At 40.8% G+C, this 27,266-nt stretch overlaps 2 protein-coding genes across 2 annotated transcripts; one reads left to right on the forward strand and one right to left on the reverse strand.

Moving 5' to 3' along the window:
• The first annotated feature begins 901 nt into the window (after nt 1-901).
• CCSAP (centriole, cilia and spindle associated protein) lies at nt 902-15,708 on the forward strand. The gene is made up of 3 exons (XM_017817459.1): nt 902-1,275; nt 9,521-9,804; nt 11,655-15,708. The coding sequence occupies exons 1-3, from the start codon at nt 969-971 to the stop codon at nt 11,826-11,828; spliced, it is 765 nt and encodes a 254-aa protein (XP_017672948.1). The 5' UTR covers nt 902-968; the 3' UTR covers nt 11,829-15,708.
• Nucleotides 15,709-16,330: 622 nt separating this feature from the next.
• LOC108498568 (ras-related protein Rab-4A) lies at nt 16,331-26,203 on the reverse strand (the record flags this gene model as incomplete). The annotated part of the gene is made up of 7 exons (XM_017817440.1): nt 16,331-18,533; nt 19,667-19,827; nt 21,778-21,873; nt 22,788-22,942; nt 23,816-23,878; nt 24,837-24,951; nt 26,113-26,203. Coding segments are annotated over 6 exons (636 nt in total), but the record flags the coding sequence as incomplete, so codon positions are not given.
• Nucleotides 26,204-27,266: the final 1,063 nt, after the last annotated feature.

Here is a 27,266-nt window from a genome sequence, read left to right on the forward strand (position 1 = left end):
CGTGCAGAGCTTGCGCATGTCAAGGGGGAATCAGGTTTGCAGGTGCCCAGAACAGGGCGTTTGCAGCCGGCCAGTGGCTTGGCCCTCTCAGAGGGGTGCTGTGAAATGTGCGTGATGCTGTGGCAAAGGCACTGTAGCAACCCCCCCCAAGGACAATCATGTCCCACAGGGGCACGATTCGGTGCGATGCCCTGAATACGGGGTGTGTGAGAGAGAAGGAAATACCCAGAAATCGCTGAAGATTTCGGGTGCGTGTCCATGTGTGGGTGGGCAGGCAAGCAGGGCGGAGGGCGCTCTGGTTTCTGCATTTGTTTCCGAAGCGCTTCATATCCCAAGCGACGGCGGTCAGCTAGCGCAGAGCTGGATTAGACGAATCCTGTTCCGGCGCTCGCTGGAGACGGGTTTTTAAAACAGATTAGTGCAAAATGGAGAGAGGTCCCTGTTGTTGCAGATGCCTTCGCCTCCCTCTGGGCCCGGGTCCCGGCTGCTGCCCATCTTTTTGGTCCTGCAGAAGCAGAGCAGAAACCAGCAGCTCCCCCCGCGGTTACCCCGCGGCCCGGGGTGCCGCACGCAGAAAGAGCTGCAGTTGCATCAGTTCTGACGCACCGCACGGACTCGCTGGGTTTAAATGTCCCCCGACAGAAGCTGCGCATCGCCAGGTTGCCCCCTCAGCCGGGTGGCGGGGAGGCTTTCCCGGAGCCCCAGTTGATGCAGGGACCACCCGGGCCCAGGGCTGCGGTGCTGTGTGGTGTATTTTTTTATTTTACTTTATTTTTCGTTTATTTTCGTTTTATCTCATCCAGTTCCCCGTACCTCCCCCCTGCTCCTCCCTCTCCCCCCCGCGGGGCGGTCGGGGGCGGAGCCGGGCGCCGCTGTTTGGATTTAAACGTTGCAGCGGGAGGGGGCGGGCTCGACTGGCGGATCCCGGTTCCCGGCTGCGGCTCCCGGCTCCCGCTCCCGGCCCCGCCATGGTGGTGCCGGCGCGTCGCGTGAAGACGGAGTACATGAAGCGCTTCAAGGAGCCCAAATGGGAGTCGTGCGGCGCCTGCTACCTGGAGCTGCTGCACTACCGCCTCAGCCGCCGGCTCCTGGAGCAGGCGCACCGGCCCTGGCTCTGGGACGGCTGGGAGCAGGACAGCGGCAGCGGTGGCGGCAGCACCGCCGCGTCCCCTTCGCCGCCGGGCGCCGGCAGCCCCGCGGCCGCGCAGGAGGAGGAGCCACCGGCGGCCGGAGCGGCAGCGGCAGCGCCGAGCGAGACGGGACGGGCGAGCCCCGGTAGGGAGCGCGGGGATGGCGGGGGGGACACGTGTGTCCCGTGCGGTTCTAGCCCCGAGTTCCTCCGGCCAGGCCGTGCTGCCCTGGCCTGCTCTGCGGGGCAAGGTAGGAATGGCTCTGCCCGGGCCGCCCTGCCGTGCCGGGGGATGCTGATCCCCCATCCCGGGCCCGGATCCAGGCCCAGCGGGGTGACAGTGCGGGGGCACCCGGCGGCCGCCTGGAGCATCTTACCCGCTCCCAGCACAGCCAGCCTGGGGGTGGCACCACTCATCAGCCGGAGCCCTAGTGCGGTTTAGCCGGGTCCTTGCTAGGCCTGCGGAGAAGCCATAGCTGCGGCATCGGAGGTGTCTCTTTAAAGAGCCAAGTGGTGGTGGTAACTCTCATCCTGAGTCACAACCACTTATGTAAACTGTTGCCATGGGAGCGGAACATCGCTGCAATTATATAAGCAGGTTCTCCGGCAAAAGCAGTGGCAAGTGGACTGTATGCCAGTGGCTGGCACTTAACGCAACTGCTTTCCTGGATTTGCACAAATAATCTGTGTCGGCTGAACACTTGGTTCTTAATGCCACCTGAGGTTTGGTCTTGGGTTCACAGCTGAGTACAGGCAACTTCGTAAGCTGAGCAGGTGCAGAGCTGAGAACATTTTGTTCTCTTCAGGCAGAGGAATTGCCTTTTGATGTCTCAAGATCTAACTACGTAGAGTGTGTAGAGAGATAACAGCACTGTCAAGCTTCCTAAGTTGGTATTCTTCTGTTCCATAAGATATTGTCTCCTACTTGTAATGAGAGAATGCTGTATCTGGCAGCTATTGATTGGTGCTTTGCAATGCGTTTTGAATCAGCCGTATATATTTATTGTACAGTAGCAGGGAAAATCCTTGAGAATTGTTCAGTTAACTTCATGCTGCTTTTACTTTTTTTCTTGGAGTTAGATGTGCTTGTTTGGAGTGGGGAAACTAATCTGATTCAATGTCCTTTGGGGCCTGAGGTTTCCAGAATGATCTGTATTCTGATATTCAAGGCTAAACTGCATTCATTGTCCTTAAGAATACCATGTTACACAAAAGCTTTAACTATGTTATCATCTGTTCAAGAGGCCTGATGTTTCAGAGCATGCCAGTGATGTTGGGTTCTTCAGTGAGCTGCAGTCCTCTTGGCTGGGTGGGCCTGTGGTACCTAGGGCCCATGGGGGTGGGGGGGGCAAGGGAGGTGCACATAGCTGCTGGCTGCCAGGGTCGTGTACCCCACCTCCACAGTGTTGTCCTGGTTTCAGTTGGGATAGAGATAATTTTATTTCTAGTAGCTGGTACATGTTGAGTGTTGGATTCAGTATGAGAATAATGCTGATAATATACTGATGTTGTTGTTATTGTTCAGTAGTGCTTATCCTAAATCAAGGACTTTTCAGTTTCCCATACTAGTGAGCAGGTGCACAGGAAGCTGGGAAGCAGTATTGCCAGGACAGCTGATACAAACTGGCCAAAGGGATACTCTGTACCATAGGGTATCATGCCCAGTATATGAACCGGAGGGGGTTGGCCAGGAGCCACCAATCCTGCTCGGGGATACGTTGGGCATCAGTTTGCAGCTGGCAAGCAATTTTATTGTGTGCAGCACTAATTTCTCTTGGGTTTTATTATTTTATCTTCTTGTCTCCCTTTTTATTATTATATTTTACTTCCATTATAAAAGTGTGCTTATCTCAATCCATGAGTTGTTTTGGTTCTCTTTCCCATCCCACTGTGGAGTGAGTGTCTGTGTGATACTTAGTTGCTGGCTGGGGTTAAACTGCAACAGCTGTGCAGTGATGGAAGCACCCTGGCTTACCAGTCTGTAACAAAGTATTAATGGCCCTGTTTGTGCTTTCCTAGATCAGGCCTTGAGGAAGTTAGATTGGAAGTATGTGAGGAAGACATACACAGCACCTCAGTGAGAAGTACTAAGGAATTCCAAAAGGCTGGGGAACGGTTGCATGGCAAAAGGCAGTGCTGTCTAAAGGCTTGGCTTCTAGTGGGAGGAGGGTGGAAGCTATTGAAGCTGCTCTTGGAACTTGGCATTCCCACCTTTTATGATGCAGTTTGAATACATACCAATCTGGGTCAGTTGTGGTAGGGACCAGAATTTCTCTTCATTCTTCTCATTGAGCTTGTGGATAGAGCAGGTAAGCCTGCTACAGTCTGGATGGGACTGGCAGTTGCCAAGGCTAGAGTCTGCTGGCCAGGGTGCTCTGCTCACTCCTCAGCCTACTCCCTGATGCTCTCCCAGACTGCTCCCAGGGGAAAGATCCAACTGGAGTTACTTGGTAGTCTGATTCTGGTTGGGTCGTTTTTGGCAGAGGATGAAAGCTTGACGGCACTTTCTGTCGTCAGTGGTGGCGTGTGTGACTATCCAGTGCATGCATAGTCATGTCCTCAGTACTGTGTCAGTGGCAAAGGGACTGTGGAGCAACAGTGGTCTGCCAGGCTGTAGGATTTTGGGCAATTGTGCCTCTGTAACTGATCAACTTTGCCATTGCTGCAGTAAGGGAATGCCTGATGTTCTATAAGGTTCTTGCTTCTTGTACCTATAATGGGAGAAAAATCTGTACTTAAGTTTAATTTCTTTGCTAAGTGCCTTAGGATAAACATTTTTAAGTTCTGCAATTACTGAAGAGCTTTGCTAAGTCCTTAGCAAAAGAACTGAAAACAATTCTGCTTAGGTAGCTGGATTTAGTGGATATTTATTGTATCTTAATGAACATGTGAATACACAAGCAGGTGACTCATTCAGTACTGGACAATTATAAGGACGTATTTTTCTTCTGCTTAGTGGCTGGCTAATTAAAGCATGTGGAGGAGATAACATAGAAACTACCACTCTGTGAAGCTTCCATTATTCAACTGCCTTTTTTTTTTTTCACTCTGAAAGAACTTAATTACACTGTGGGGGTAGCTGAGTGTGCTCATATTGATGACATCTTTTGTCTTCTGAATCTAACATCCACCCACATGCCTTAGCATCCTAGTTGTTACCTGGCTACTGCTGCTTCCTGCTGTTCTGTGGGAAATCTGATTTCTGTCTGAATGGTATGAACAGTGCTTGTGGCCAAGTGTGTAGCCAGCAGTAATGTTGACTAAGATCTGAGGTAAATCCAATTCATAATGGTGTGTGTGCCCTGGTTGCTTCTTTTCCTCATTAAGATGAGCGAGCCTGTATGTGTTTGTAAAAGTCTGTGAATGCTTCTGGTGTGTGTGGAGAAAGTGGATGTAGGCAGCTTGGCTTTAAGGTTTACTGGTGTTGCTCTAAAGTACTACCAATGTGAACACCTGGGATAGCACCTGGGACAAAGGTTCTTTGTCACTCTCTCTTGCCCTGAAGTTACAGCTGAGTGATACTAGGGTGTGCTTGGGGGCAACTTTGGGTTAATTCCTTCTGGGCCTTCACTTGCAGCAATGGTTTCTGGGATTCTTCCATGGAATATGCTCAGGCACAGATGTGCTTTAAACATAATCCAACAAAATCTTGACCTAAATCAACGGGTGTAGTTGTGGTGTAGACACATCCTTAAAGCTGTCAACAGAACCCAGTGGGCTGGTAAGTAAAAGACAGAAGCTCTTGGCAGCAGTGCTGTTGTCAGACGTGTTGCTTGTGAAATGACACTGCTGCACAGGCATGTAGGATGAAGGCACCTTTCAGTCCTTATTGCCATTTTGCCTTCAGCATTTTGTGCAGTGGTCTTAAGTGACAGCAGTGATAAGCTGCCACCAAAACAGCTGCTTCAACAGTATTTGGAAAGTGACTGATCTGGATTAGTGCAACTCAGAAGAAGGTCCGATTTCATACTTGTTCCCTGATCTTGTCTGTCATCATGTTGCAGGTGTATTTGCTGGGCCAAGAACATGGGAAGGAGTATCTTGTGGTGGGGAAAGAAGACAAGGGTGTCAGTTCAGGGGTTTATAGTATTATTATTCAAAGTTGCTCCAATTTTTTTGTTGGAAACAAGCTTTGCTAACAAGCCAAACTAGTCATCACTTTCTGAACTCTGCTGCAGATGAAGCTTGTGTGAATCTGACCAACTGTGAGCTGCTGTGCAGATGCTAGCTCCAGTACCGCATCATATAAGATCTGCCTTGAAGAAATGATGCAATCTGTTTCAGCTGTAGTAGCTACTTTCTACCCAACTGTAGTCTATTCATACCCACAACTGAATATATGCCCCTTTCAAGAGGCCTTGAAGCCTTACCCCAATGGTGAAGGTGTTTGTACTAGAGTAGGAAACATCAAGTTCTGCCAGTTGCAGTTCAAGAACAAAGTGCTTCTCCTGATCCTGAGGCAGTGCTGTAAAGAGCCAACGATTTTATATAGAGATAATACTGTTGACCCCTACGACCTGGCCTGTGGGTTTAATCAGAAGGTTGTTGATACTCTTAGTAAGTCAGCAGGGCCTTTGAAATCAGGGTCCTATCTGCCCCACGGAGCATGCAATGTTGTGGGAGAGGGAAGATCCACTTGAGCTTTTCCTGCTTGAGCCTGGAGTGGAGCTGTTATGCAAGCAGGGCGATGCAGCAGGGTTTAAGTGACCTCTTCTGGGCAGGAGCTTTCAACAGCAATATCGGGTGGGCCTAACAGCCTTGTTCTGTCTGTTAAGCACTTAATCCCCTCCTGTCCATCCAGTGTGCTCTGCTTAGCACCCACGATGCAGTTTTAAATGTTCCTAGCTTTTTCCCTCTCCTGTCTAATCCCTGTAGTGCTGCAAGCCAGTCAGTTCTGAGTTTCCTGTGTCTGCTGGAGCTGGTGCTCTGCATGGAAAGGAGGAGATGGGTAGGTGTTGCTGGTGCCTGGACTCCCTGAGCGGCTGAGGTCTAAGTCCTGCTATTAGCTGCTGTTTTTCTGTCTTCCTGTGAAAAGGGCTGCCTAGCAATGGCTTGGATATAAACTATAGCTTTAAATAAAAGACTTAAATAACTGTTAGATATCTGCCTTGTGCCTTCACCAGTAGAATTCTGCATAGATGCACAATAGGAGTGAATTCATTGAAATACCTGATTTAATAGCAGGTGCTTGTAAGTGCTACAGTGCACTCTGGCATACAGCATTTACTGTAAGACTGTGCACAACAGGCCTCTGTGTGTCATTTACCCATATGCTTTTATTGCTATTTTGGGACAAGCTGGCTCAGTCACTTCTGGACCAGCTGGAGCTATATCCTAGTGAGCAGAATCCCTAGGCATGGCTATTGCCTTGTTTTTTAAAGCTAAAGTATCCATACAATTGCAGACCCCCCCACTTTCCAGTATTTTTAAGTCTTTAAATGCTACTCAGTGTTGCTCCACCCTCCTTTGTAGAGAAGGAAGATGCCATTTTCCCCTGAACAGAGAATGGAACACCTTCCCAGAATCAAAGCACTCCTGTTTCAGAATTGACAGCAATATGTCCCCTTTCAGTGTTTTGTTTTCTCAAAACAGTGCTCCCTTCTGATAATGGATCTAGCCAGCCTCTCCTTAGGAGTGGCTGTGCAGAGAGAGATGCTCAGATAGTATTTTGTAAGGGGATAGCTCTCTGCTCCCTGTTTGCAGCCATGATGAATGAGCTGTCTTGTTTTAGAAGTGAAACTGTGTGTCCCAGAGATGGGGACACTATGCAAAGCAGGTCTGTTACCACACTGAGGTCACTGCTGCTTGCCTTTTATCCAGCCTTAGCTATAATACCTGAAATTATGTGCACCCAATATTAAGGTATTGATCTGGCCATTTGTTGTTCTCACTCTGTCACTCCTTTGGACTTGATTACTTTTTTTGGTGGTTTTGTGGGGACATTCAATTGAATTCTTACCAAATACAGCTCTAAATACTTTACCACTGTTGGCTGCTCTTTACCAAATACTCAGCTGTACTGCAGTATATAATCTGCAGCTGAATGCCACACCTGCACTGATTGGAAGATGTGTATTGACAAGCCGGAACATGGCCCAGCACCAGGGCCTTTGTGCTGGTTGTCAGCAAGTGGAAAGTGTGCTGGCAAGGCTAATAGTTTGCAAGAGAGCATAAGGTTTGCCTTATGGGAATTCTGGGGCATGTGGCAAGTCTTGATATCTTTATCCTATAAGCGTGAAGTACCTGCAAGAGTAAATGGATGCTTAGCCAATGTGCCAGGCAGGTAACTTGTATTTCATCAGAGCTGGATGAATGCAGAAGTGAAATTAAAGCAGTGTCAGATGTGGCATGTACTTGCTTGACTAGCTAAATCACAGCAATTATCAGGAATGATTGCTAGTTTGTCACAGGATTGGAAATCCCTTCTGCTTTCAATGATGAAGACACTTGGGTAAAATTTTTACTAGTTGTCTATGTAAGCAAGCCTTAAACCAGATGAACCCCTTCTATGCCAGTGGAGAAATTCCTTCTGTACATACCAGCATATGCTGGTGGTGGTTGAAAGTTCTGATTCTTGGAACAGAGGTGGCTTGCAGCTCATCCCTACTGGGACCAGAAATAGATGGTGTGGTAGAAAACTTGCAAGTTTGGTGTGTTTGTCAGCACAGTTTGAGTGTATCACTGTGTGTGTCTAGAAGAAAGCAGCATCTAATGCTCAAAGCCATGGACTTAAAGGGAGTCACTAGTGGACTCCTGTGCTGTTTAAAAAAAAAAAGGCTGTAGTTGCCTTTTACATAAAAGGCGTGGTTGGCCTAGAAGTTTCAGAGACTTTGGATCACAATGTCTGTGCCCACAGTGCTTAGTGGCCACTTTCAATGTCCAGCATACGCTTCCAGCTTGTCCACACTACTATTGAAGATTTGGGGGATGGAGAATGAAAACAGGGTTCTGTGTATTTACTTTTTTCAAAGTTGTATTTCACTAATGTAAGCAGTATATTTGATTAGACTCACTCAGTATAGAATAACAGAATCAATTAGGTTGGAAAAGACCTTTAAAATTGAATTCAGCCACTATCTTAGCATTGCCAAGTCCACCAGTAAATGTCCCAAAGTGAATCATCTACATGTCTTTACCTCCATGCATGGTGACTCAACCACTTCCCTGGGCAGCCTGTTCCGATGCTTGACATCCATTTTGGAGAAGGAATTTTTCTTAATGTCCAATCTAGACCTCCCCTGATGCAACTTGAGGCCATTTCCTCTTGCTCTATTGCTTGTTACCTGGGAGAAGAGACCAATCCCTATCTGGCTACAACCTCCTTTCAGGTGGTTGTAGAGCGTGATAAGGTCCACCCTGAGCCTCCTTTTCTCCAGGCTAAACAACCCCATCTCCTTCTGCTACTCCTAACATGACTTACTCTCTAGACCCTTCCCCAGCTGCGTTGGCTTCTCTGGACAGCACCTCAATGACCTTCTTGTAGTGAGGGGCCCAAAACTGAACACAGGATTTGAAGTGCAGCCTAACCAGTGCCACAAACAAAGGAAAACTAGTTCCTCCCTAGCAGTATAATGAAAGAAGATTAGATCTTCTGGAACAGTTGTTTCCCTGTGTTTTTATTATTTAATATTTTATATAATGCTGATTCAGCCTTCAGTGATGATCCACAACTGCAATAACACAGCCTTTAAATTTTCTCACAAATCTTAGTCTGCATATCCAGTGCCTGGAGGACCCTTGTTATGGAAGGCTTAAACATGTGGGTGACATGAGCCTTGGAGAACAATGCCTGTAGAGAGTGGTCCTTTAAATGGACAACATGCTATCTGTTCTGTGAAGTAAGGGTGATGTCTACCACATTGTATGTTTCTGCTTCATACTGTCCTCTCCATAAACAGAAAATCATAATAGGAATATATATTTAAACAGGGAGCTTGAAAATGAATCATTTTCTTTTAGCGGAAGCTTACAGTATGAGGGATTTAATATTGCACGTACTCTTATCAGACTTCATTTCTGACTGGCTGGCAGCATCTATGTGGCATTCAGCAGTCCATCTGTTTGCTGTCTGGAAGATGCAAGGATGAAACAGTGAAGACAGAAGTTCACTGGAAACAGTCATTAACATTCTGCCTGGAGCTATTGGTTATCTGTAACCTCAGCAGTGAAAGCGTTTTTAAGTACGTGAAAGCTGTATTGTAGTCACTAAAGAAAGAATGAAGACATTTAAGCAAGGTATATGCCTGTTGCTAAGGAAGTAATGACATCTTCCATTTCTAAAAAAAGAACAGCTTCAATGATGTATTGAGAAGCTGTGCAAATCAGACACTTATACGTTGTCATTAGGAACTTAAAGCATAAATTTTCTTTTTTTTTTTTTTTTTTCTTTAGAGAAAGAAAAAGAAGAGCAAGAAAAGCAGGAGAAGGAAGAGCAAGAAAAAACTGTAGAACACACTTCTGCAAAGGAAGCAGACAAAACCAGCCGTACAGGACGACGTCCAAGTCGAAGTGCCTTGTCCAGTCGTAATGATCGCAAATCAGCCAAAAGTCCTCAAAGGACAGATGCACCAAAGGAGAATAAACATCCATTTGCTCTGTATGGATGGGGAGAAAGACAGACAGATACTGGAAGCCAGAAAACTCACAATGTCTGTGCTTCTGCTTCAGTGAATGAAGTAAGTAAAAGCTTCTGTTTCAGTCAAGGGCAGTGACTACTTAGTGCTTAGATACATCTAATATCTAAGTAAAACTGCTCAGGGTTCCCTTTATTTGAATGCATGGAGATTCTAGCAGTAAGTTCTAGAAACAAACCTGGAGAGGTTTGAGATGTCCAAATAAAATAGCTCTTAACTGTTAATTGGTTTTGAAACTTCCATGTTTGACTAACACTTGAAATTCTGTTTAAACCTTGGCAGTCTTGCTTCTGGCTGTTACAGTGTTACTGGCTGCTAACTAGCTGTTATAAATGTATTTCTACACTTCAAACAAAACAACAGCAAAGCAGCAGGGAGTTAGCACCAGGCATCCCTCAGCAGGCAGGTGTATAAACACTGCGGTAGTGTTTGTGCTGTGAAAGAGTGACTTTTGCTGGGGCACTTCCTAGAATACGAGCCTCAGTGAGAGGGTATGAATGCTTGGCTGCTAAAATGTCTTGTCTAGCAGCCTGTTTTGGTGGGTTGCCAGCAGGAAACTTTGCCTACAGAATGGTCTATCGGATGGCTGATGGATTACAGGGCTGGTGTAAATATTAATAAAACAGCACAACTAAAATTCATATGGTCATGGACAGCATCACGATTCTGCTGTACTGGAGGTCTGTTTCCTCCAGTAAGGAGGAAACAGCAAGGTTGTAACAAACAGATTAATTTCTTTCTTTTCAGTAACTTTCCTAGTCTCCTAAAACATAATCCTTAATGCATCCCTGCCAGTGTCTTGTTCTTTTCTTACTACTGATGTAGATTCTGACTTTATGACCCAAGATGACTGAGGTGGGTGGTAGTCTTGATGTGCAAGATGGAGCTGGCTTTTGATGGGCTTTGGAAAGGGTTTGAAGCCCAGCGTTTTCCCTCCTGGACTGCTCAACCCTTTGAGCAAAATGTGGAACTTCAGCCTTTCAGCCCTGGAAAGAAACTGCCTTTCCTGATAATGGACACTGTTGCTGAATTGATAAGCTTTGGTCAGTTCTCATAAGAGTTGAGTGGCTCTTTATGTTTAAGCCTAAAAGAGGCTGATGCCTGACTTGACCAGAGGTATTTATACCTTTTAAGACTTCTAACATTTCTTATGCTAGAAACAGTTACAGAATGCCTAAGATCACCAAAGGTCTTGGGTTTGGACTGAATGGGCAGAATATTTCTGGAACACTCCCAATTATGCAGTGCTTTTTCACTAAGGATGCTTCTTTAAGCATGAACTCACTACTTACTGCCTAGCGAGGTTACTTTTTCTTGACTGTCTGAAAGGTGTTATTTTCCCTTAATTGAGATGGGAGATAGAGTTTTAAATCTGGAGACAGAAGCAAGCAAATATAGAACTGGATCTTTGGATTAACTTTTGTGGAAACCATGATAATTTATTAATACAAAAATGTATGTAGTTGCGTGTTCAGCATATTGTTCAAAATTAAGATCTTCAGTCTCTAATAAGGAATCTCTAGGGATTGGGTTTACTAATATGGCTCAGATTTTAAGCAATGCTTGGACATTGAGAGGTGCTTAAGAATTTAAATGGTAGAAGAACTAAAGTTTTTAGAATGTCTGAGTAAGACTGAAACATTAAAGATTTTTGGAATCATTTAAGAGTGGGAAGCAGGAAAGATAATGCAGAACAGAATTTGAAGAATTTTTTTATGAAAAAAAAAATCTCTGCTTCTGTTACAGAAGAAATTACAGAAAAAAAATATAATCTTGCTTGCAAGCCCTGTTTCTTCAGGGTGGGGGATTGGGACAAATAAAAAGCGATCCTCAGCATTCCTGTGGGGTTCCTAGGCTGTTTTCCTGCTGTAATATTAACTCTGGTCTTTTAGATTCATGAGTCTGCTCTACGAGCAAAGAACAGGAGACAAGTGGAGAAAAGGAAGCTTTCTCAGAGGAGAGTACGATCAGCAGAAGCAGAAACAGCTTGGCGAACAAAGCCCTCCCCAGCAGATAACCCTTGGATGACAGAGTATATGAGATGCTACTCAGCAAGAGCTCTCTGAATTTGGATTCCCTTAGGCATCCTCAAAAGAAGTTGCGCATATCAGGACACTGGTGCAAGGAACCAAACTACTTATGCAAGGTTTTTATAGGGAGTTTCCAGCTGTTAAAATATTTGTTACAATGTTTTTATCTTGGCTACCTACCTCACAGTGGGGTGTATGGGTGTATCCTTGGAGCCATAACATTTGAAGAGGCTTTTAGATATGACTACCCAAACTTTTAAACAATTCCCCTTTTGGGAATTTTTCTAATGCTTCAGTTGATTTGCTTTCAGGATGGGAGGGGGGGAACCTTAGCATGCAGGGAGTCAAAGCAAATACTTTTTTGATTGTGGTTACAAATAATCTGTTGTCCCCTATTTAAAAATCCAAGTCATGGGGAGATACCATTGGGAAACGACTTTTAAGGTGTGATGGAGGTGCCTTTGTATTTATAATGCTATTTGATTCAATACTTTTACCAAAATAAGTATATGAAGACAGGCAACAGGAAGCCAGTGGGTCTGGTAAACAGCACTAATAAACGTAGATGCTTTAGGCAGGCAAATACCAAGTATTGCCTGTACACAGAAACTTTAAAAACCTCCAAAACAAACCTTGTTTGATTAGAGAATCTGCTGATGCTAACTTTTATTGCTGTTTCTAAGGTCATTAGAATAAACTACTCATTTTCAGGGCAAGAAACAGCTACAGGATTGTTTTGCTGTTGCTGTTCCTGTTGTACCAAATAACTAATGTAGACAATCATTATCTGATAGCTTCTGCTCAATATGCAGTTGCTTGTTCTACCAGTATCGAGTTGTGCCACTGTACTAACCTTGTGGTCACACTTAAGTCTACACTTAATCATGTAAATTCATTGAAGGAGAGGGCTGGCTCCTTTCTAGTGAAGTCTATTTTTAACACTTTGGAATATCTATTATGCTCACTAGGGGTCAGAGTGCAATATGCATTCCATGTGAACGTACTATACAAGTACATTGTTAAAGGGTTTAAACTTGAAAATTGTGTTGATAAAACTCATAGATGAAGTCCTGAGAAGCTTTCTCCTCTCAGAATTGGTGCAGAACCCCTCACTGTGGGGGGATGGGGAGGGGGCAAAGGCTAGGGGTAGGAGGGGTGTATCCTTTAGTAAACAAGAACATATAATTGAGTTTGAACATTTTCACTTCGTAGGTCCTACTTCTGTGTAGTAAGACAGTCATTGTGATATCCTCAGTGGTTATTTCCTCATGTGGCTGTAAAATATCTTTTCAGTTTTATAACCACACTTTGAGCAGATTATTGCTGTAGTTGTGAGCTTCAAAGTTTTGTTCAGGCATGTTGTGTGTTAGTTACATATGTTGGTTATCTCAGTTTAACTGTTTTGAAGCTTGTGTTTTTACAGGCTGGACACTTTCCCACAGGAAGCACACTTGCACTTCTGCAGCTCTAGTTTTAGCTTCATTCTCAGTGACAGGCCGGACTCTAGAATTACTATTGCAACACAGTACACACACTTAGTGAAAAGTTTGATTGTGTTATTGAAAGCAATTGCACAAAGGGACCAAGTACTGCTGCCTCCTAGTGTCAATTATATTGCATCAGTAAAGGTTCAATTACTCACAATTTTAATCTTACTAAAAAGTCCTAGAATACATGAAGTTATAATCTGATTTTTAAACTTGCCTTTTAAGCATAAAGCTATAAAAATACAACTCTTGTTCAGGGTTACCTATTTAAGAACTTACAGCTTTTAAGTGTTGGAATGCAAAGTATGACTAAGAATAAGAATGTCTTATACACAGCAAAATCCCTGTATTTCAACTTCTAATAAACCACAGGCTAGAACTTCCTAAAACTATAGAACAGTGCCCAAGACTGGGGAAAATTATTCCAGAGGATGCCTTTGCTCCATGAGATTGTTTTAATTTCCTTTTATGCTGTGTTTTCCTCTTTAAATAGCTGCTGTAAATATGCTTAGGTTGCTTCTGATGCTGGTTCAATTTGGAAAGCCACCCTAGCTTTGAACAACAGTGTCAAAGTACCAATTCAGTAGTGTTTAACAGCCTTATTCAATAAAAACTCTGCCTGTTCCTGTTGCTCACAGGCTTTGTAGGCTTTCTGTAACTACAGCATACGGACTGCACCCTCAGTGCATTTTGTCACATTCAACAGTTCCCATGATTGTGTAGGGCAGGACTCACCTTGCCATGCTTTTGAAGACAGCTTCTATGGTTCTCTCCTCCCACAGAGAATGGAGGAGCCAAGATGACTATTGTGCCTGCCTTAAGTACCCACTTTTGGAGAAGATGTATCTCCTGTTAGGTGTTGGTTTTTTCAATAATTACAGGAGGCTTACATGTCTTCTGCCTTGGATATTGGGTACCAAACTTTAAACATCTCAAATAGACTTGTTCTAGGTGTTCAATAAAGCATGAGAATTTTCAACAGCATCAAGGCTGCTGTATACTGAGGAGACCATCTAGTTCTAATCCTTGTCCAGTCGAGAGCTGTTCTCCATAAAGACCACTTTTTAGAAGACAGTAGAGACACTAATTAGATCAGATGAGTCATTGTTTTGCTTTTCCAAAAGGTCTGTAGCTAAAAATCCCTGGGTACTATGTTGGTACTATCTTGGTTTAAGTAATAAAATGTCTGAAGTGAGGGGTAAATTATTCTGCAAATCAGGCAGCCTTCTTGCATTTGGGCATTATTTGACTAAAAAGCTAGTAGTTTGCTTAGACTGTATGAAATAGTCTAGTTCTGGACACTGCAAGCTGTATGTGCAAAGTATTTGGTCTGAAAACTGTTGGTGTTCTGATATTAGCAAATGAAAAGCCAACTGAATTGTAAAGCAGAACTTTTCACATGTACAAGCTTTAACTATATTCCATAGATTCTTACAGGAGGTGGCTGTTTAGCTTCAAATTGGACTCACTAAAAAATTGATAGTAAATATCTCTCTACCAATTAAGGAAGTTCTGAACTTTGCCTTGCATGGACTCTTGAATTCAGTCAAGTGAAGAACGGTTCTCACTCCTGTTTTAGAAATAAAACTTTTCTGATAAGAACACAGTAAACTTTCAGTTCTCCAAAGTCTTCATGAAAATAACTGTTTATTCCTTTTTGCTTCTGAAAGTACTTAGCTAAGTGAAACAGGAATTTTACAGTGTGTAATGCTGCAATTTAATTATAGTGTTGTGAAGACTAGTGTTTACAGTGTAAAATGTTACCATGAAAACCGCGTGAAGAATGTCCCTGTAAAATACGGTAGCATGCCTGTTCAGTCACTGCTGTCACATCTTCGCAACTATGAAATACTGACTTTTCCACTGGATGCTGAGATAGTCAAGGTGATCACTAAACTTAGAGCCAAACTTAACAAAACTGAGGGACAGACCTGAATTTTTGGTAAGTATTTTATCCAGGTAGCAAATGTACATTTAAATGGAATTTTTAATGTGTAGGGAAGTGTATCTGCTTTCATTTTTTATGGCATAATGCAGTGCCACTGAACTATAAAGGCCTCTCTGACTTTTTTTACTGGGATAGGGACCAAATGCTAGCAATCTGAGGGCCTTATGTGTGGGAACCTGGATGTTCCAGTTTGTTTTCCAGCTCAGATGGCGCACTCAGCGGCAAAGCCATATATGGAGCCTGACTCAACACCTTGACAGTAGCCCCCATGAAATTAGGGGTATAATTGAATGGGAAGCTGCCTCAGCTATTGTTAGCACTGAATTCACTTTAAAACAATAGGGAAATACCATCTAAGCTTGAAGCAATATGTGTTTTTTAAAGTTTTTAAACAGTATTTGTTTTTAATGCTTCTGTATTGTCTGTATTTAATAGCGTAGTGTCAACTTGTACACGTGAATAAAATGAGTGACACAAAGTGCCTTGACTGCTGCTTCTTTGCTTTTTGGGGGTCTCAGATTTTTCTCCCTTACAGGGTGCTTTAGTTCCTTAATATTCTTTCCCGATGTGAACCATTTTTTTCCCTCACTATAATAAGAAAAAAGAGCTCTAAAGTGGTCTGAAGCACCTTCATGCTGAAGCCTTTGGGAATCTAAATTTAGAACTTTGGAGAAAAGGGGTAACAGGGGAAAAACCAGGAAGCTGCATACTAAGAACAAGTATAATCAAGCAAATAAGAAAACTTTAGCTGTTAAAAGATGGCTACACTGAAGTTCTGTATGCTGCTGGTTCTATAGTAGATGAATGAAACTGCATATTTCTACTCTGTATTTACAATTTCTTGAGATTTTTATGGTGTTAATTCATTCAGCACATAAAAAACAATGCAAATGAGTTGCACAAAATAATCAAATTTTTCTATATCATTTACTTTTTATAGGACTTAGGGGAGGTCTGTACTCAAGCCATACACTGTACCTAGTTGAATATGAAGAAGGGATAGGATGGCTTAACTGTGAGTTGCCTGATCGTCATGTTATGGACTTCAGTTAGCAGACAAAACTTGTGCAAGTAATAGGATTTGCTGTAAGACACCTAGAAAATCAAGAAGGATTCTTTATTTGGTGCTAGATACAAGCATTAAATGAAATAGTGTAGGCCAACAGACTCATTAAAAGGCAAGACACAGGCTTTAATAAGACATTTAAATCTCTTATAGGTCTGAACAGCCAAAGCCCCACATCCAAAGAATCCTCAGACACAGGTACCTGGTGGTATATTGTGTAAAACTCCCAGCCATCTTGCTTTGGTAAAGTAAGAATTTTACCCTAAAAACATAAATAACCTATTTATCACTTACTGTTTAGGTGAGCTAGGTTTGGTTTGCTGTCAACTATAATGCTAAAGCTTAAAATCTACTCCAGGGCTTATATTGGCATGATGTTTATTTTTAGAAACAAAAGACCCTCAGAGGAGCAATAGTAAACAATAGAGCTTGCACTGGTGAGAGCTATTGCTTCCAACAGTTATTTCTCCAGAGTTGCTATTTTAGAAAGTTTGTTTTTAGAATGTCAGCAAGATATGCAGCATAAAAGGCTGAGATACTACAAAGCATGCACATTAACAAGGTTAATGTGTATACAGTAAGAGTATACAATAAAAAATGGTAAAAACATGTCCAAACTCATTGTAATGACACTACTCTTTCCTTCCAGGGAGGAAGGGGACAGGTTAAAACAGTTACTGAAAGAATAAAACTGCTTACTACTTCTTAAACCGCAGACACTTGACCAAAATGATCATAAGAACCAAGTATATAAAAGAGGCCATTCTTCTACGTAAAGGAAAAGGGACAGGAAGAAGTACAAGAAAATCCCTGCCAAACCCCTGAAATTTTTATTTAAAAGCAACAGAATTAAGTAACAGTCCTCTACTCCTTTCAATTGCTACTGTAATAAGGGAAAGAAGTTTTGATCAACAGCCAACACCACTCCATTGTAATAGTGATAGGAGAGCAACCTTTAGCTTTACTTGTGCTGTGTCCCAGCTGGTAAGTAAGTGTTCAGCTTTTGTCAGTGTGCCAAGAAACCTGATTGGGTTGTGATGAGGGGTGGAACAGATTCCCCAGTACCTCTTCTTTTCCCAGCATTCTAGAACTGGTCTGGGGTTTTCGAACCAACACCCAATGCAACTCTGGCAGAAACACAACACATCACACTTAACAATGGGCTGTTTGGACTGGTGGAGGAAACAATTCCATCCCACTTTGACTCCAGAGGACTTGCTTTTGGTAATTTTTTGCAGTTCTGAAAGCCAAACTGAATTGAGTGAGGATTAAGACAGGCGAGTTTCTTTGGAGTTCTCTGATGTTCTTGTTAAAGCACAGTTAAGCTGTTTCAAAAAACACTTCACACTCATACCAGGAAGAGAATACTTCTTGGGAATAATTGCTATCAGTTATGTAACAAAGCCAATCCTAAATACAACAATCAGAGGAGAGAGAGAACCTGAAAGTTTTTGGACCCAACAGTCTTTTTAAAACTAAACGCAGGCTTTTCAAGTACAAAGCACACTTAATTCTGTTTAATTCAGAGAAACCTAAGGTGCATACTTTTCAGATCCATTTGAACCAAAAATGTCAGAACAATGGGAACAAACATAATCCTAATTTCAGGAAAGATGGTATAACTCTGTGTAGCATTCTTGCAATGCTCTTGTGCTTTAACTTTCATTTTCTAACTGGATGTATCAGCATACATAAGTATCTCACACATTGAGAATCGGTCCTGTCAACAGCTTGTTAGAATGTGGCAAACTAAGTAGGAAAAAATAAAACAATCTCTCACTGACAGTTGCCAGTGGTTTTATAATTCAGGTCGTAAATAAAAACTATTGTGCAACAAACAAATGTGACAAAGCCTACCTCAGTTAAATTTGTTTATATGATAAAAAAATAAAATATTAAACTGCTCATAGTGCAACATTCTATCAGCATACATAAGTATACCATGCTTTGTAAATTTACTGTTACATTATTTACAGTACATTGCAATGCTTTAAACTAGAGGTGAAAGAACAAAAACAGGTAATGGAAAATGTTTACATACAGGTACAAGTCTTAATATTGTCCAAACTATCAAGTTCACTTTGCAGACTTGTGTGTTGTGCACATTCCTGCCCCACACCACAGGGTACACCTTTCTGGCAGCAGTGATCTGCTCTGTTTGTAGATAGTGGAAAGATGCTTTTAAAAACTGCATAGCCTTCAAGCTTTTCTGTTTCTTCAAACACCAGTTGCAAGGACAGCTGTAAAATACATAAGAACTCCATCAGTTACCCATATATGATCAATCTGAAAACTCAGCTCCTGAAATAAGATCAATAAATAATCATTTCTGTAGAGCCATAAAAAAGCTGAACTAAATTAAAATCCTTTTCCAGCAGTCTCTTAGTTGAAGGATGGTGTTTTATGGGAGGAAGGCAGTTCAAGGATTCTTATCCATTAGTTAAAATTCTGAGCTTTAATTGGGAGCTAAGTTCCCAGAACACAGAACAAAACATGAGCATGTAAAATTATATGCTGCCTTATTTAACATTCTATAAAGCTTCTGCTGGTGTGCACTGCTCAAGCTGATAAATGAATACAGTAAAAATGATGCAGAAACTGTGCCTGCAGTACTTATTTAATTTGATATCACTGTCCTTGTATTACAGAAATAAAGATTAATTATATCAGAATAATTAACTACACAGGGAGAAAAGACAGCATGCCACTGCATACTGCAAGGAGTAAAATCCAACAAACAGTGAGAGCTGTCTTAAGGACAACTGTTTATAAGAAAGACTAACTACCAAGTTGCTCTTGGGAGTAGGTTATGTGACTTTTATGTCTCTTCCCCTACAACCGCTAAAGGGAAAAATCTTTTCCTCGCTTTCTCTGAAGAATGTCTTTGGAAGACTGTAAACCTGTTTCATAGGCTGAAACAGCCCTAGAACAGCTACTTTAGATGACAACACTGCTTAAGCAGCAAATACCACTATTCTCTTTTTACATTTCTGCTAACAGCAGACAGGAATCAGAATAACTTCAGGCTGCTTTTAAGTAAGGGAATAAAAGTCAGTGGAAGTTTGAAATCCAGTGTTATCTTTAAATTTTCAAGTCCCAGTGTTTAAGCCTCATATTTTCAGAAAAGACTTTATAATAGCTTAAGAGTAAGCTAAGACCTAGAAACACTTCAGTAAAAGCACTAGTCTTGCTTTAGTGGACAGATGAGAGAAGAAAAATTGAAAGTATAAAAACCCAGTCCATTTTACTGTGCTTTATTTCAATAGATTCTATGTAACTTTAAAGGTTAATTGTGAAAAAACCAAGCACTCAATACAGCACATTTAAGAAAGACAGTAATTTACCCATCACCCTGAGATTTTTCTAACCTTACCTTTTGTATCTAAAGTAAGTATTTGGGATTTTTTGTTTTGTTTCTCTAACATCCACATTCTTGAGCACTCTGTGCTTGTGCTCTACGTGGTGATCTCAGCTGTCTCAAGGCAGCATCTCCATACTGAATACCTGAGCCCATTCTTTCTGGATCCAATTCTCCTGATAAGAAACAAAATGGTGACAAGAACATAGATCATGTGCAAATAATATAGTCCAAATTAACCAATAATATTAGATTAAAAAATGCATAATTATGTTCTGACCTAATTATGAAGAGATTATCTCAATTCTGTTTGCTTTTAGGCAATTTCAAACCTGAATCATTTTGTCCTGTAATTTAACCATGTGCCCTTAATCATAATGACAAAGCAAACTGTCTCAGAGTCAGGCTGCAACAAGAAATGTATTTGTACAACTTCTAACAAAAGAAAGGTCCAAAATGTTTTCTGAGAACACATCTAAAAACCTCTTGCTTTCAGAGGTTTATTTGCAAAGAAAATGGTACTGTAGATACTAAGCCAAACAGAAATGGATCAGTCTGACAGAAGGATTCCCAGAAGAACTGTCCCCAGAGAAAATGATCAGCCTTTCCTACTTCTGGTATCCATTTCTGCTTCCTCTATACCCTGAGTCTTCAGAAGTGTTCTTATGGCTGTATGGTGGTCTGGCCAAGATAAGAAATATTTAATCTTAAAAAAAAAAAGCCAACCAACCAACCAACCAAGAATCCCTCTGAACAGTTCAGATCACTTATTCAGGTTCATTGTGCACAGATGAGCCCTTTGTAAGTTAGCAGATGACACTGCATTGAAGGGACAGCACTTGAGGGTAGAGCTGTCATTCAGAAAAGACCTTGGCTGAGCTACAGGAACAGGACATCATTAAATTCAGCAACTACACATGCAGTGCTCTGCACCTTCGAGGGAACACAGACAAGCATTGCTATGGGCTGGGACTGACTACGTAAACAGTAGCAACTGCTCAGTGCTGGGACATGTTGCCCAGAGGGGCTTGTGGAATCTCTGTTCCTGGAGCATCTCAAAATGTTCCTGACAAGCCATGGGCAGCTTGCTCTCATTTTGAATCTCAATGCACTTTAAACAGGAGGTTGGACCAGAGACCTCCATAGGTTCTTTTCAATCTCCATTTTTCCATGATTCGGTGCATGTGTGCTGGCACAAAGAAAACAGGAGCAGTTCACAGAAAACAGGACTTAATTCTGTCGTGGTAATGCCTCTTTAAATCAGTCATGGAACTAAAGTATCATGAGAAACTAGTAAACACTGCTTCTCATGTGGGCTTTGGGTTTGTTTGGGTTCTTTTTGTTTGTTTGTTAAAAATGAAAGCTGTTGTTTGGCATTGATTTGATTCAGTAATCAGGAAACTCCCATGAAAGTAACATTTTCATTGAAAAATTAGTGTTTGGCATTCAAAACATGTATTTAGAATCTGAGACAGACTTTTCAATATGGCTAATACTTAAAACTTTGAAGATATCAAGCAGCTAGAAAAGAGGAAAACTGGAATGCAAATTAGCTGTAATGACACCTAACACACAGAAGCCTGTCTCCTTGCACTGAGAAGCTTCTGGTATATTTCTAGATCTGTAAAAGTAAAAATGGTTTCAACTAAGAAGCAGGAAGGTCACTTCAGAAAAACACAGTTGCTAGGAAACATCCTTGAAATTTTTAGTATTTCTGTTCAAATTCTCTTGACTGCATTTCATGCTACATACGAGAAGCAGAATTAAAAGTTATGTCTGCCCTGATATTAGGTTTTTACTCTGCCCATTGTCACACTTGGTATTTGTAGGATGCAGCAACCCACACAGAACGTACAACCTGCACTCAGAGTTGACTGCTAAGGTAAACACTGTGTAGAAACATCCACAATTCACACCACCACCCCTTTTTAGATACACAGATCTCACTAACACATCCATTCCTATGGGAAGCAGCTATAAAACAAATGAGTTATTTTACTACAATGCTATTTTGGAGGTTTGGGGTTAATTCTATTAGAGAACTTTGAATAGTAGTATTTTCATGTGTACTTTTTTAGTTTTCAAATGAAATAAAAAAATTTAAAAGAATATAAAGCTTAATTTACCTGATTCAATTTTATTGAGTATTTTTCTTGCACACTGTACAAAGGCCTCTTCAACATTTTCCCCCGTTAGAGCACTTGTTTCCAAGAACATCAGCTCTGCATTTGACACCAAAAAAAAACCAATCTCAAAATAAGTCTGGAACATCAGATATAGTAGTTCAAAGTATGAAAGCTAGGAGCAATATTCTTACAGAGATCTACAGTCAGGTAGCATGGTCCAAAAAAATTAGCTTTTGATGGCAAAACCACAAAAAAATGTCCTCTGAAATTTATGTATCAACCCTGGAAAGCTGGAATCCAAAGATAATAACCTGGGCTGTGCATGCAAAGTAGCACATGAAACCAATGAACTTCCTACAGATTCGCACTAACATGCAAAAGCAAAGTCAGTAACCAGAGTTGGTAGAAAAGACTATAACTGATTTATAAAAGCAAAACCAGATTTTGCTGATGGCAGGACTGCAGCACAGAAGCTCAGACCGAGACTGGCTTTAGCTGCCACAGAAACACGTCTCCAGACTGGAAATTCTGAGTCCTACAGACCAGGTAATAGTCCTCTAGATCCATGCCCTGCATTAAACTCAGTTTCTTATGAGTAAAACTCATTGAAAACTCAATGCTTCCAACAGCAGCACACCCCATACAACCTTGTCTATTATCTAAGTCTATAAGACACTGAAAAACAGGAAATCATGTCCTTCATTTTCTCCTCAGCCCTTTGGAGGCAAGGCAATACCTGAAGTTGCGTTACATTCCCTAGGGAATATATCTCCATATAGAAGGTACTCTTTAAGCAGCAGCTGCGACTGGAAGAATCAGCAGTAATGAGACTTAAATAGTACATGTGGTTTTCACTGCAGGCACTGTGTCTCTGTGCCTCCTGCACTGACAGAACTCTTTTCTGTAGACAAGGTACAGTGGGCAAAGTACATCCTAACTGCACAAAAAAATTGAACTATTTTAAGTACTATGCATCTTTGAATGCTACATGAAGATTTTGTACTACTTACCATTTTCTTGTGCGAACCGGGACGCTTCTAAAAACGTAACTTCACGATCTGCATCAAGATCCTTTTTGTTTCCACACAGTATTATCACAATATTTTGACTTGCTAACATTCTTGCATCCGTCAACCAATTAGTAAGTGCATTGTAGGTCTCCCGGCTATGTAGAAAATGACATCCTCTATTAGAACACACTCATTTCTCACAAACAGATCACTGAACCAAAACTCAGATGACAAATCTGTGGCAAACAACAAACTGCTGCTAGTCAGGCAAGGCACCTACACATCTCAACATGCCAATGATGAACTGGGAAGAGTATCAAATTCCTTCATGAAATTATTTAAAAGCTTAAGTTTTTAAAAACCAAAATTAAATCAACCACAATCTCTAAACACACACACAATCGTAAACCACCCTATGACTGAGAAAAGATAAAATTTTAAGCTTTAATCTAGTTTCAGCCTTTTGTGCGTGAAATTTTGGGATACCAGAGTGAGTTATTGTTTAACTTGGAATGTTAGGGATACTTAAATTTCAGGTGGAATTGTAAGGATTTACTAGGCTGCCTACAATATTTTAATATTATAAAATGCAGAGATTAACAGAATTTTGGGATACAGTTAAGGAATGTGTAGGCAGAGCTATTTTCTCCAGAGAATGACCTACTATATCAGCATACTAATTAGAAGTTTCCACACATAAGTGTGTACTGCCTCCGTTAAGGGTGGCTGAAGTCTCCTCTTGGTTTCTGTGGCAAGGCTTGCTGAGCCACTAGTTGCATGTGGTCCACCATGATTAGACCAGCTACTGGTGAGCCAATACCCATGTATTTGTCTAACCCTTTAGGATTCTTTACATTTCTGACATTCACAATATTTCACGTAAGCCAGTTCTAAAACTTAAATATGCACTGAAACAGAAGTACTTTTTCAATCTGCTTTTTTTTCTTCTTGCCCATTGTCCATTAGAGGATTAGGTACTTGGGGAGGAATCATTATGCATTAATTGAAAGAGCTGCTAGCTTTCTTACCTGGTTATATCATAGACAAGCAAAGCACCTGCAGCCCCTCTATAGTAACTCCTTGTTACAGACCTGAAATAGAATTACAGATATACATTTTTGTGGTGCTTTCATTGTTTAAATTCTGCGTTAAAATAACACCATCTATATTACAAAACAGAATTCTCATTTCCATATTTAAAATAAAACATGTTTTTTCAACAACATTAGCAACTGTGCAGCAGCAGACTATTTACAACTAGAATTTTGATGAAGGATTTTCATTAAACATAGCTGCACAGGGATTCTCAAAGTCCATTATGACCTGTGTGCTGCTGAAGGTATAAGTATCATCATAATATATGACCAGATACAGAACTGGGAGCTGGTATCTGGTCAACAAACTGAAGAGACCTCATTAATGAAGACTACATACAACTGTCCAGCTTTACCTAGTCAGAGGTATATCCACAGAAGTTGTCTAGTAGGGGATATTCACCTGGACTGCTGCCCCTCACTCAGACTTCTACCATCATACGCAGCTTTGTTAACCACCCCCTCTCCCAGACCAAAGAAACTCCACACACACACAGTCCATCCCCCCAAAATATAAAAAAAAATTGATGCCCTATTTGATGGTGAATGTACTCAGGAATACCCCAGATTTTTACTGAGTTTGACCTATGCCTCAGATGTAGAATACAATTAAAATATAGCATTAAAAGTATACTGGTGGTTCTAAGCTGACAAATAGGTTGCTTTTTCTTTAAGAAACTTAAGATACCTCAGTCTTTCTAGATGGTTATTTACCCAAATAAATCTGACTGGTTTTTTTTCTCCTCTAATAAAACAAAACTATACAATTGTTTTCATGCAGATTTTGAACAGCTTACAACTTCCTGGCATTTACTTATTCCAACCAACAGAAGGCCTTCTAAACACAGAGTTAGGCACATACAGTATGAGTATTTGTAAGCAGGGGTAAATAATAGCCAACATCCACAGCAACCATTTAATAACAAACACTTAAGAAAATGACTGGAAAGAGTACCTGAATCTCTCTTGTCCTGCTGTATCCCATATCTGCAGTTTTACATATTTACCACCAACATTTATGATCTTTGAACCAAATTCCACTCCTATAGTATGATTTGAGTCATCTTTGACTACAAAAAAACAAGAAATAAACCCAGACTTATTTGGAGAACATTTAAAGTGAATAATTAGTTTTTACATTAAGCAAATTTAGGTATAATCAAAACTCCTCAGTGATCAAATGACTAACTACCTCCTGAACCATCAAATTTAGTCCCACTCATAAGGACATTGCCTGCACACAGAAATAAACATTTTTTAAATTTTCGAACAGCTTATTCAATTTAAAATTACTACTAGAAAGGCCTGCTTAAATAAGTTCCAGTTCACTTCCATAAATGGCAAGATACCCTTTGTACATTTTTTTTCCAACTGTGTTTTCTAATACTTTGATGCCAATTAAATTTAAAATTCATGGGAAAACAGAACAAAAAAAGAAGTCTTGTCCATGAATGTGCAAGAGCTGCTACTTCTTTAAAGCAGAAGTAGCTTGATGTTGGTACCGCAGATTCTCAGCAACACACAACTGTCATTGCTAGAAGCAACATCATGTTTCAAGTTCAATCATAGAACGATGCCATGTTCCTTAGTGCTTACACATTATTATCCTAATGTTTTCCTCAAGAGATAAGGTGAGTTACCATTTTGTTGAGAAAGATAAGTCACCTTAGAGTTACAAAGGTTTCTAAAAGCATATTGGTTTTGTTTAATCATGGTGCCAAATGCACTCCCCGACGGCAAATTTTCTATTATCTGTTCATCTCTAAATATCATTCACAATGGAATCTCTACCAGTATTTATCACAGAACACAGTCCTTAACAAAGACAACAGCATGACTATTTATTTAGAAAGATACTACAGGCTTTCTAAATCTACTCAAGGAATTCAACTTTATTTTAATTGTTTTTTCTAAAAGATCCAAGTCTCTACTATTTATCTAGGGAAGCTTATAGCTGCAAGATATAACTTCTCACAAGAAGACAGTATGTTCATCACCATCCTGTTATATTTATTTGAGAGTAATAGGGCATAATGCTCCATATTAGGCTTCTGGCTAGAGGCAAACAGTGAGCAATAAAGACTTACAGCATGGTTCTGAACAAAATCCTTAGCCAAAATCCTCACCTACACAAACAAGAGAATTATAGGAACTTACATACAAGACCGAGTGATACAAAGCATGTGGTACAAAGCAGTAAAAAACTCTTACTGTGTTTCACACATACTTACATTTCTTTTCAATGAATTGGTGCAGCAAACAGGATTTTCCAGTTCCAGCATTTCCTATGACCAAGAACTTGAACAGGAAATCTGAAGATTGAAAGAAAAAAAATTATTAAATTGTAGTACATACTCACATTTTTGTCACAAGCCAGCTATTCTCCTTAAAGAGAAAGGAATAGATGACAAAATTAGCAAAATAACAATAAATCTCAAGAATAACGTAGTGTGTTCAATAGTGATGTTTCAAAGAATGCTGTTTGTTTATGGAGATACAAGATGGACAAAAAGAGATGGAAATGGCTGAATCTGAATTGAGTTAAAAATAAACCTGTTTGAAGGGTATGTAATCTACTAACTAGAGCCAGTACAGGTGCCCTATATAGTGATGCAATTTTTAAAAATCTCTACATTATTGTATTTTTATTTTTTTAAATTATTTTATTCACATTAATTTGAACTTCCCTATATAACTGTTTACTCCTTGTACTCTGTTTTAATTCATGTAAACCTTGGACAACAACAATATTTTTCTACAAAATTTAAAGGGAAGAAGTATTTTTATTCTGGGATGCCTGTTTTCACATTTCTTCCACATGGTAAATTAGTATACAGGTATTTCTGGCACATTACCTATTTATGAGCCATTTACATCAGTGTTCATTGGTAACACATGTATTCAAGATTTATGTTTATATTAAAACAACAGAACAATTTGTATTGTTTCAACAGATACATATAATGCTTTAATGTTACCTCCCTGAATTTGCTTTAGTTTCACTAAAGACTGAAGAAACCTTCCCTGTCTTTACTGCTCTCAAAACGGACAAACTGTGATAAGAAAGCTTACAATTGCTTCCTCCAATATATCACCACCAAGGCAACCCCAGTTCATGCAAGATTTGCTATTTATTTTTCTACCAGCAGCAGATTTTTTTATCTTTATTGCACAGTTTCTCTTATAAACACAGCAGGTCTCCAGAAAACATCCAGTAAGCATGCAATGAAAAGGATTAAGTTTGCAGTATCAACAAAAATAAGAACAATAATTTTTTTAATAGTGTTCAAAGCTGTGAAATGGGTTACATGGATATTGGCCATGGGGATGACAGAATAAAAAGAAAATTAGATTGTGCCTGGCAAGTCAAAGCACTAATACAATA

Source organism: Lepidothrix coronata, unplaced genomic scaffold (assembly GCF_001604755.1).
Source record: "Lepidothrix coronata isolate B3197 unplaced genomic scaffold, Lepidothrix_coronata-1.0 Scaffold61, whole genome shotgun sequence".
In the NCBI taxonomy this organism is placed as follows: domain Eukaryota; kingdom Metazoa; phylum Chordata; class Aves; order Passeriformes; family Pipridae; genus Lepidothrix; species Lepidothrix coronata.

Bases quoted from the DNA above. Each gene is read 5' to 3' on its own strand.
- CCSAP (XM_017817459.1), top strand. From the start codon at position 969: ATGGTGGTGCCGGCGCGTCGCGTGAAGACGGAGTACATGAAGCGCTTC. The intron at 1,276-9,520 runs GTAGGGAGCGCG...TTTTTTCTTTAG, and splicing joins GACGGGACGGGCGAGCCCCG to AGAAAGAAAAAGAAGAGCAA. The intron at 9,805-11,654 runs GTAAGTAAAAGC...CTGGTCTTTTAG, and splicing joins CTTCTGCTTCAGTGAATGAA to ATTCATGAGTCTGCTCTACG.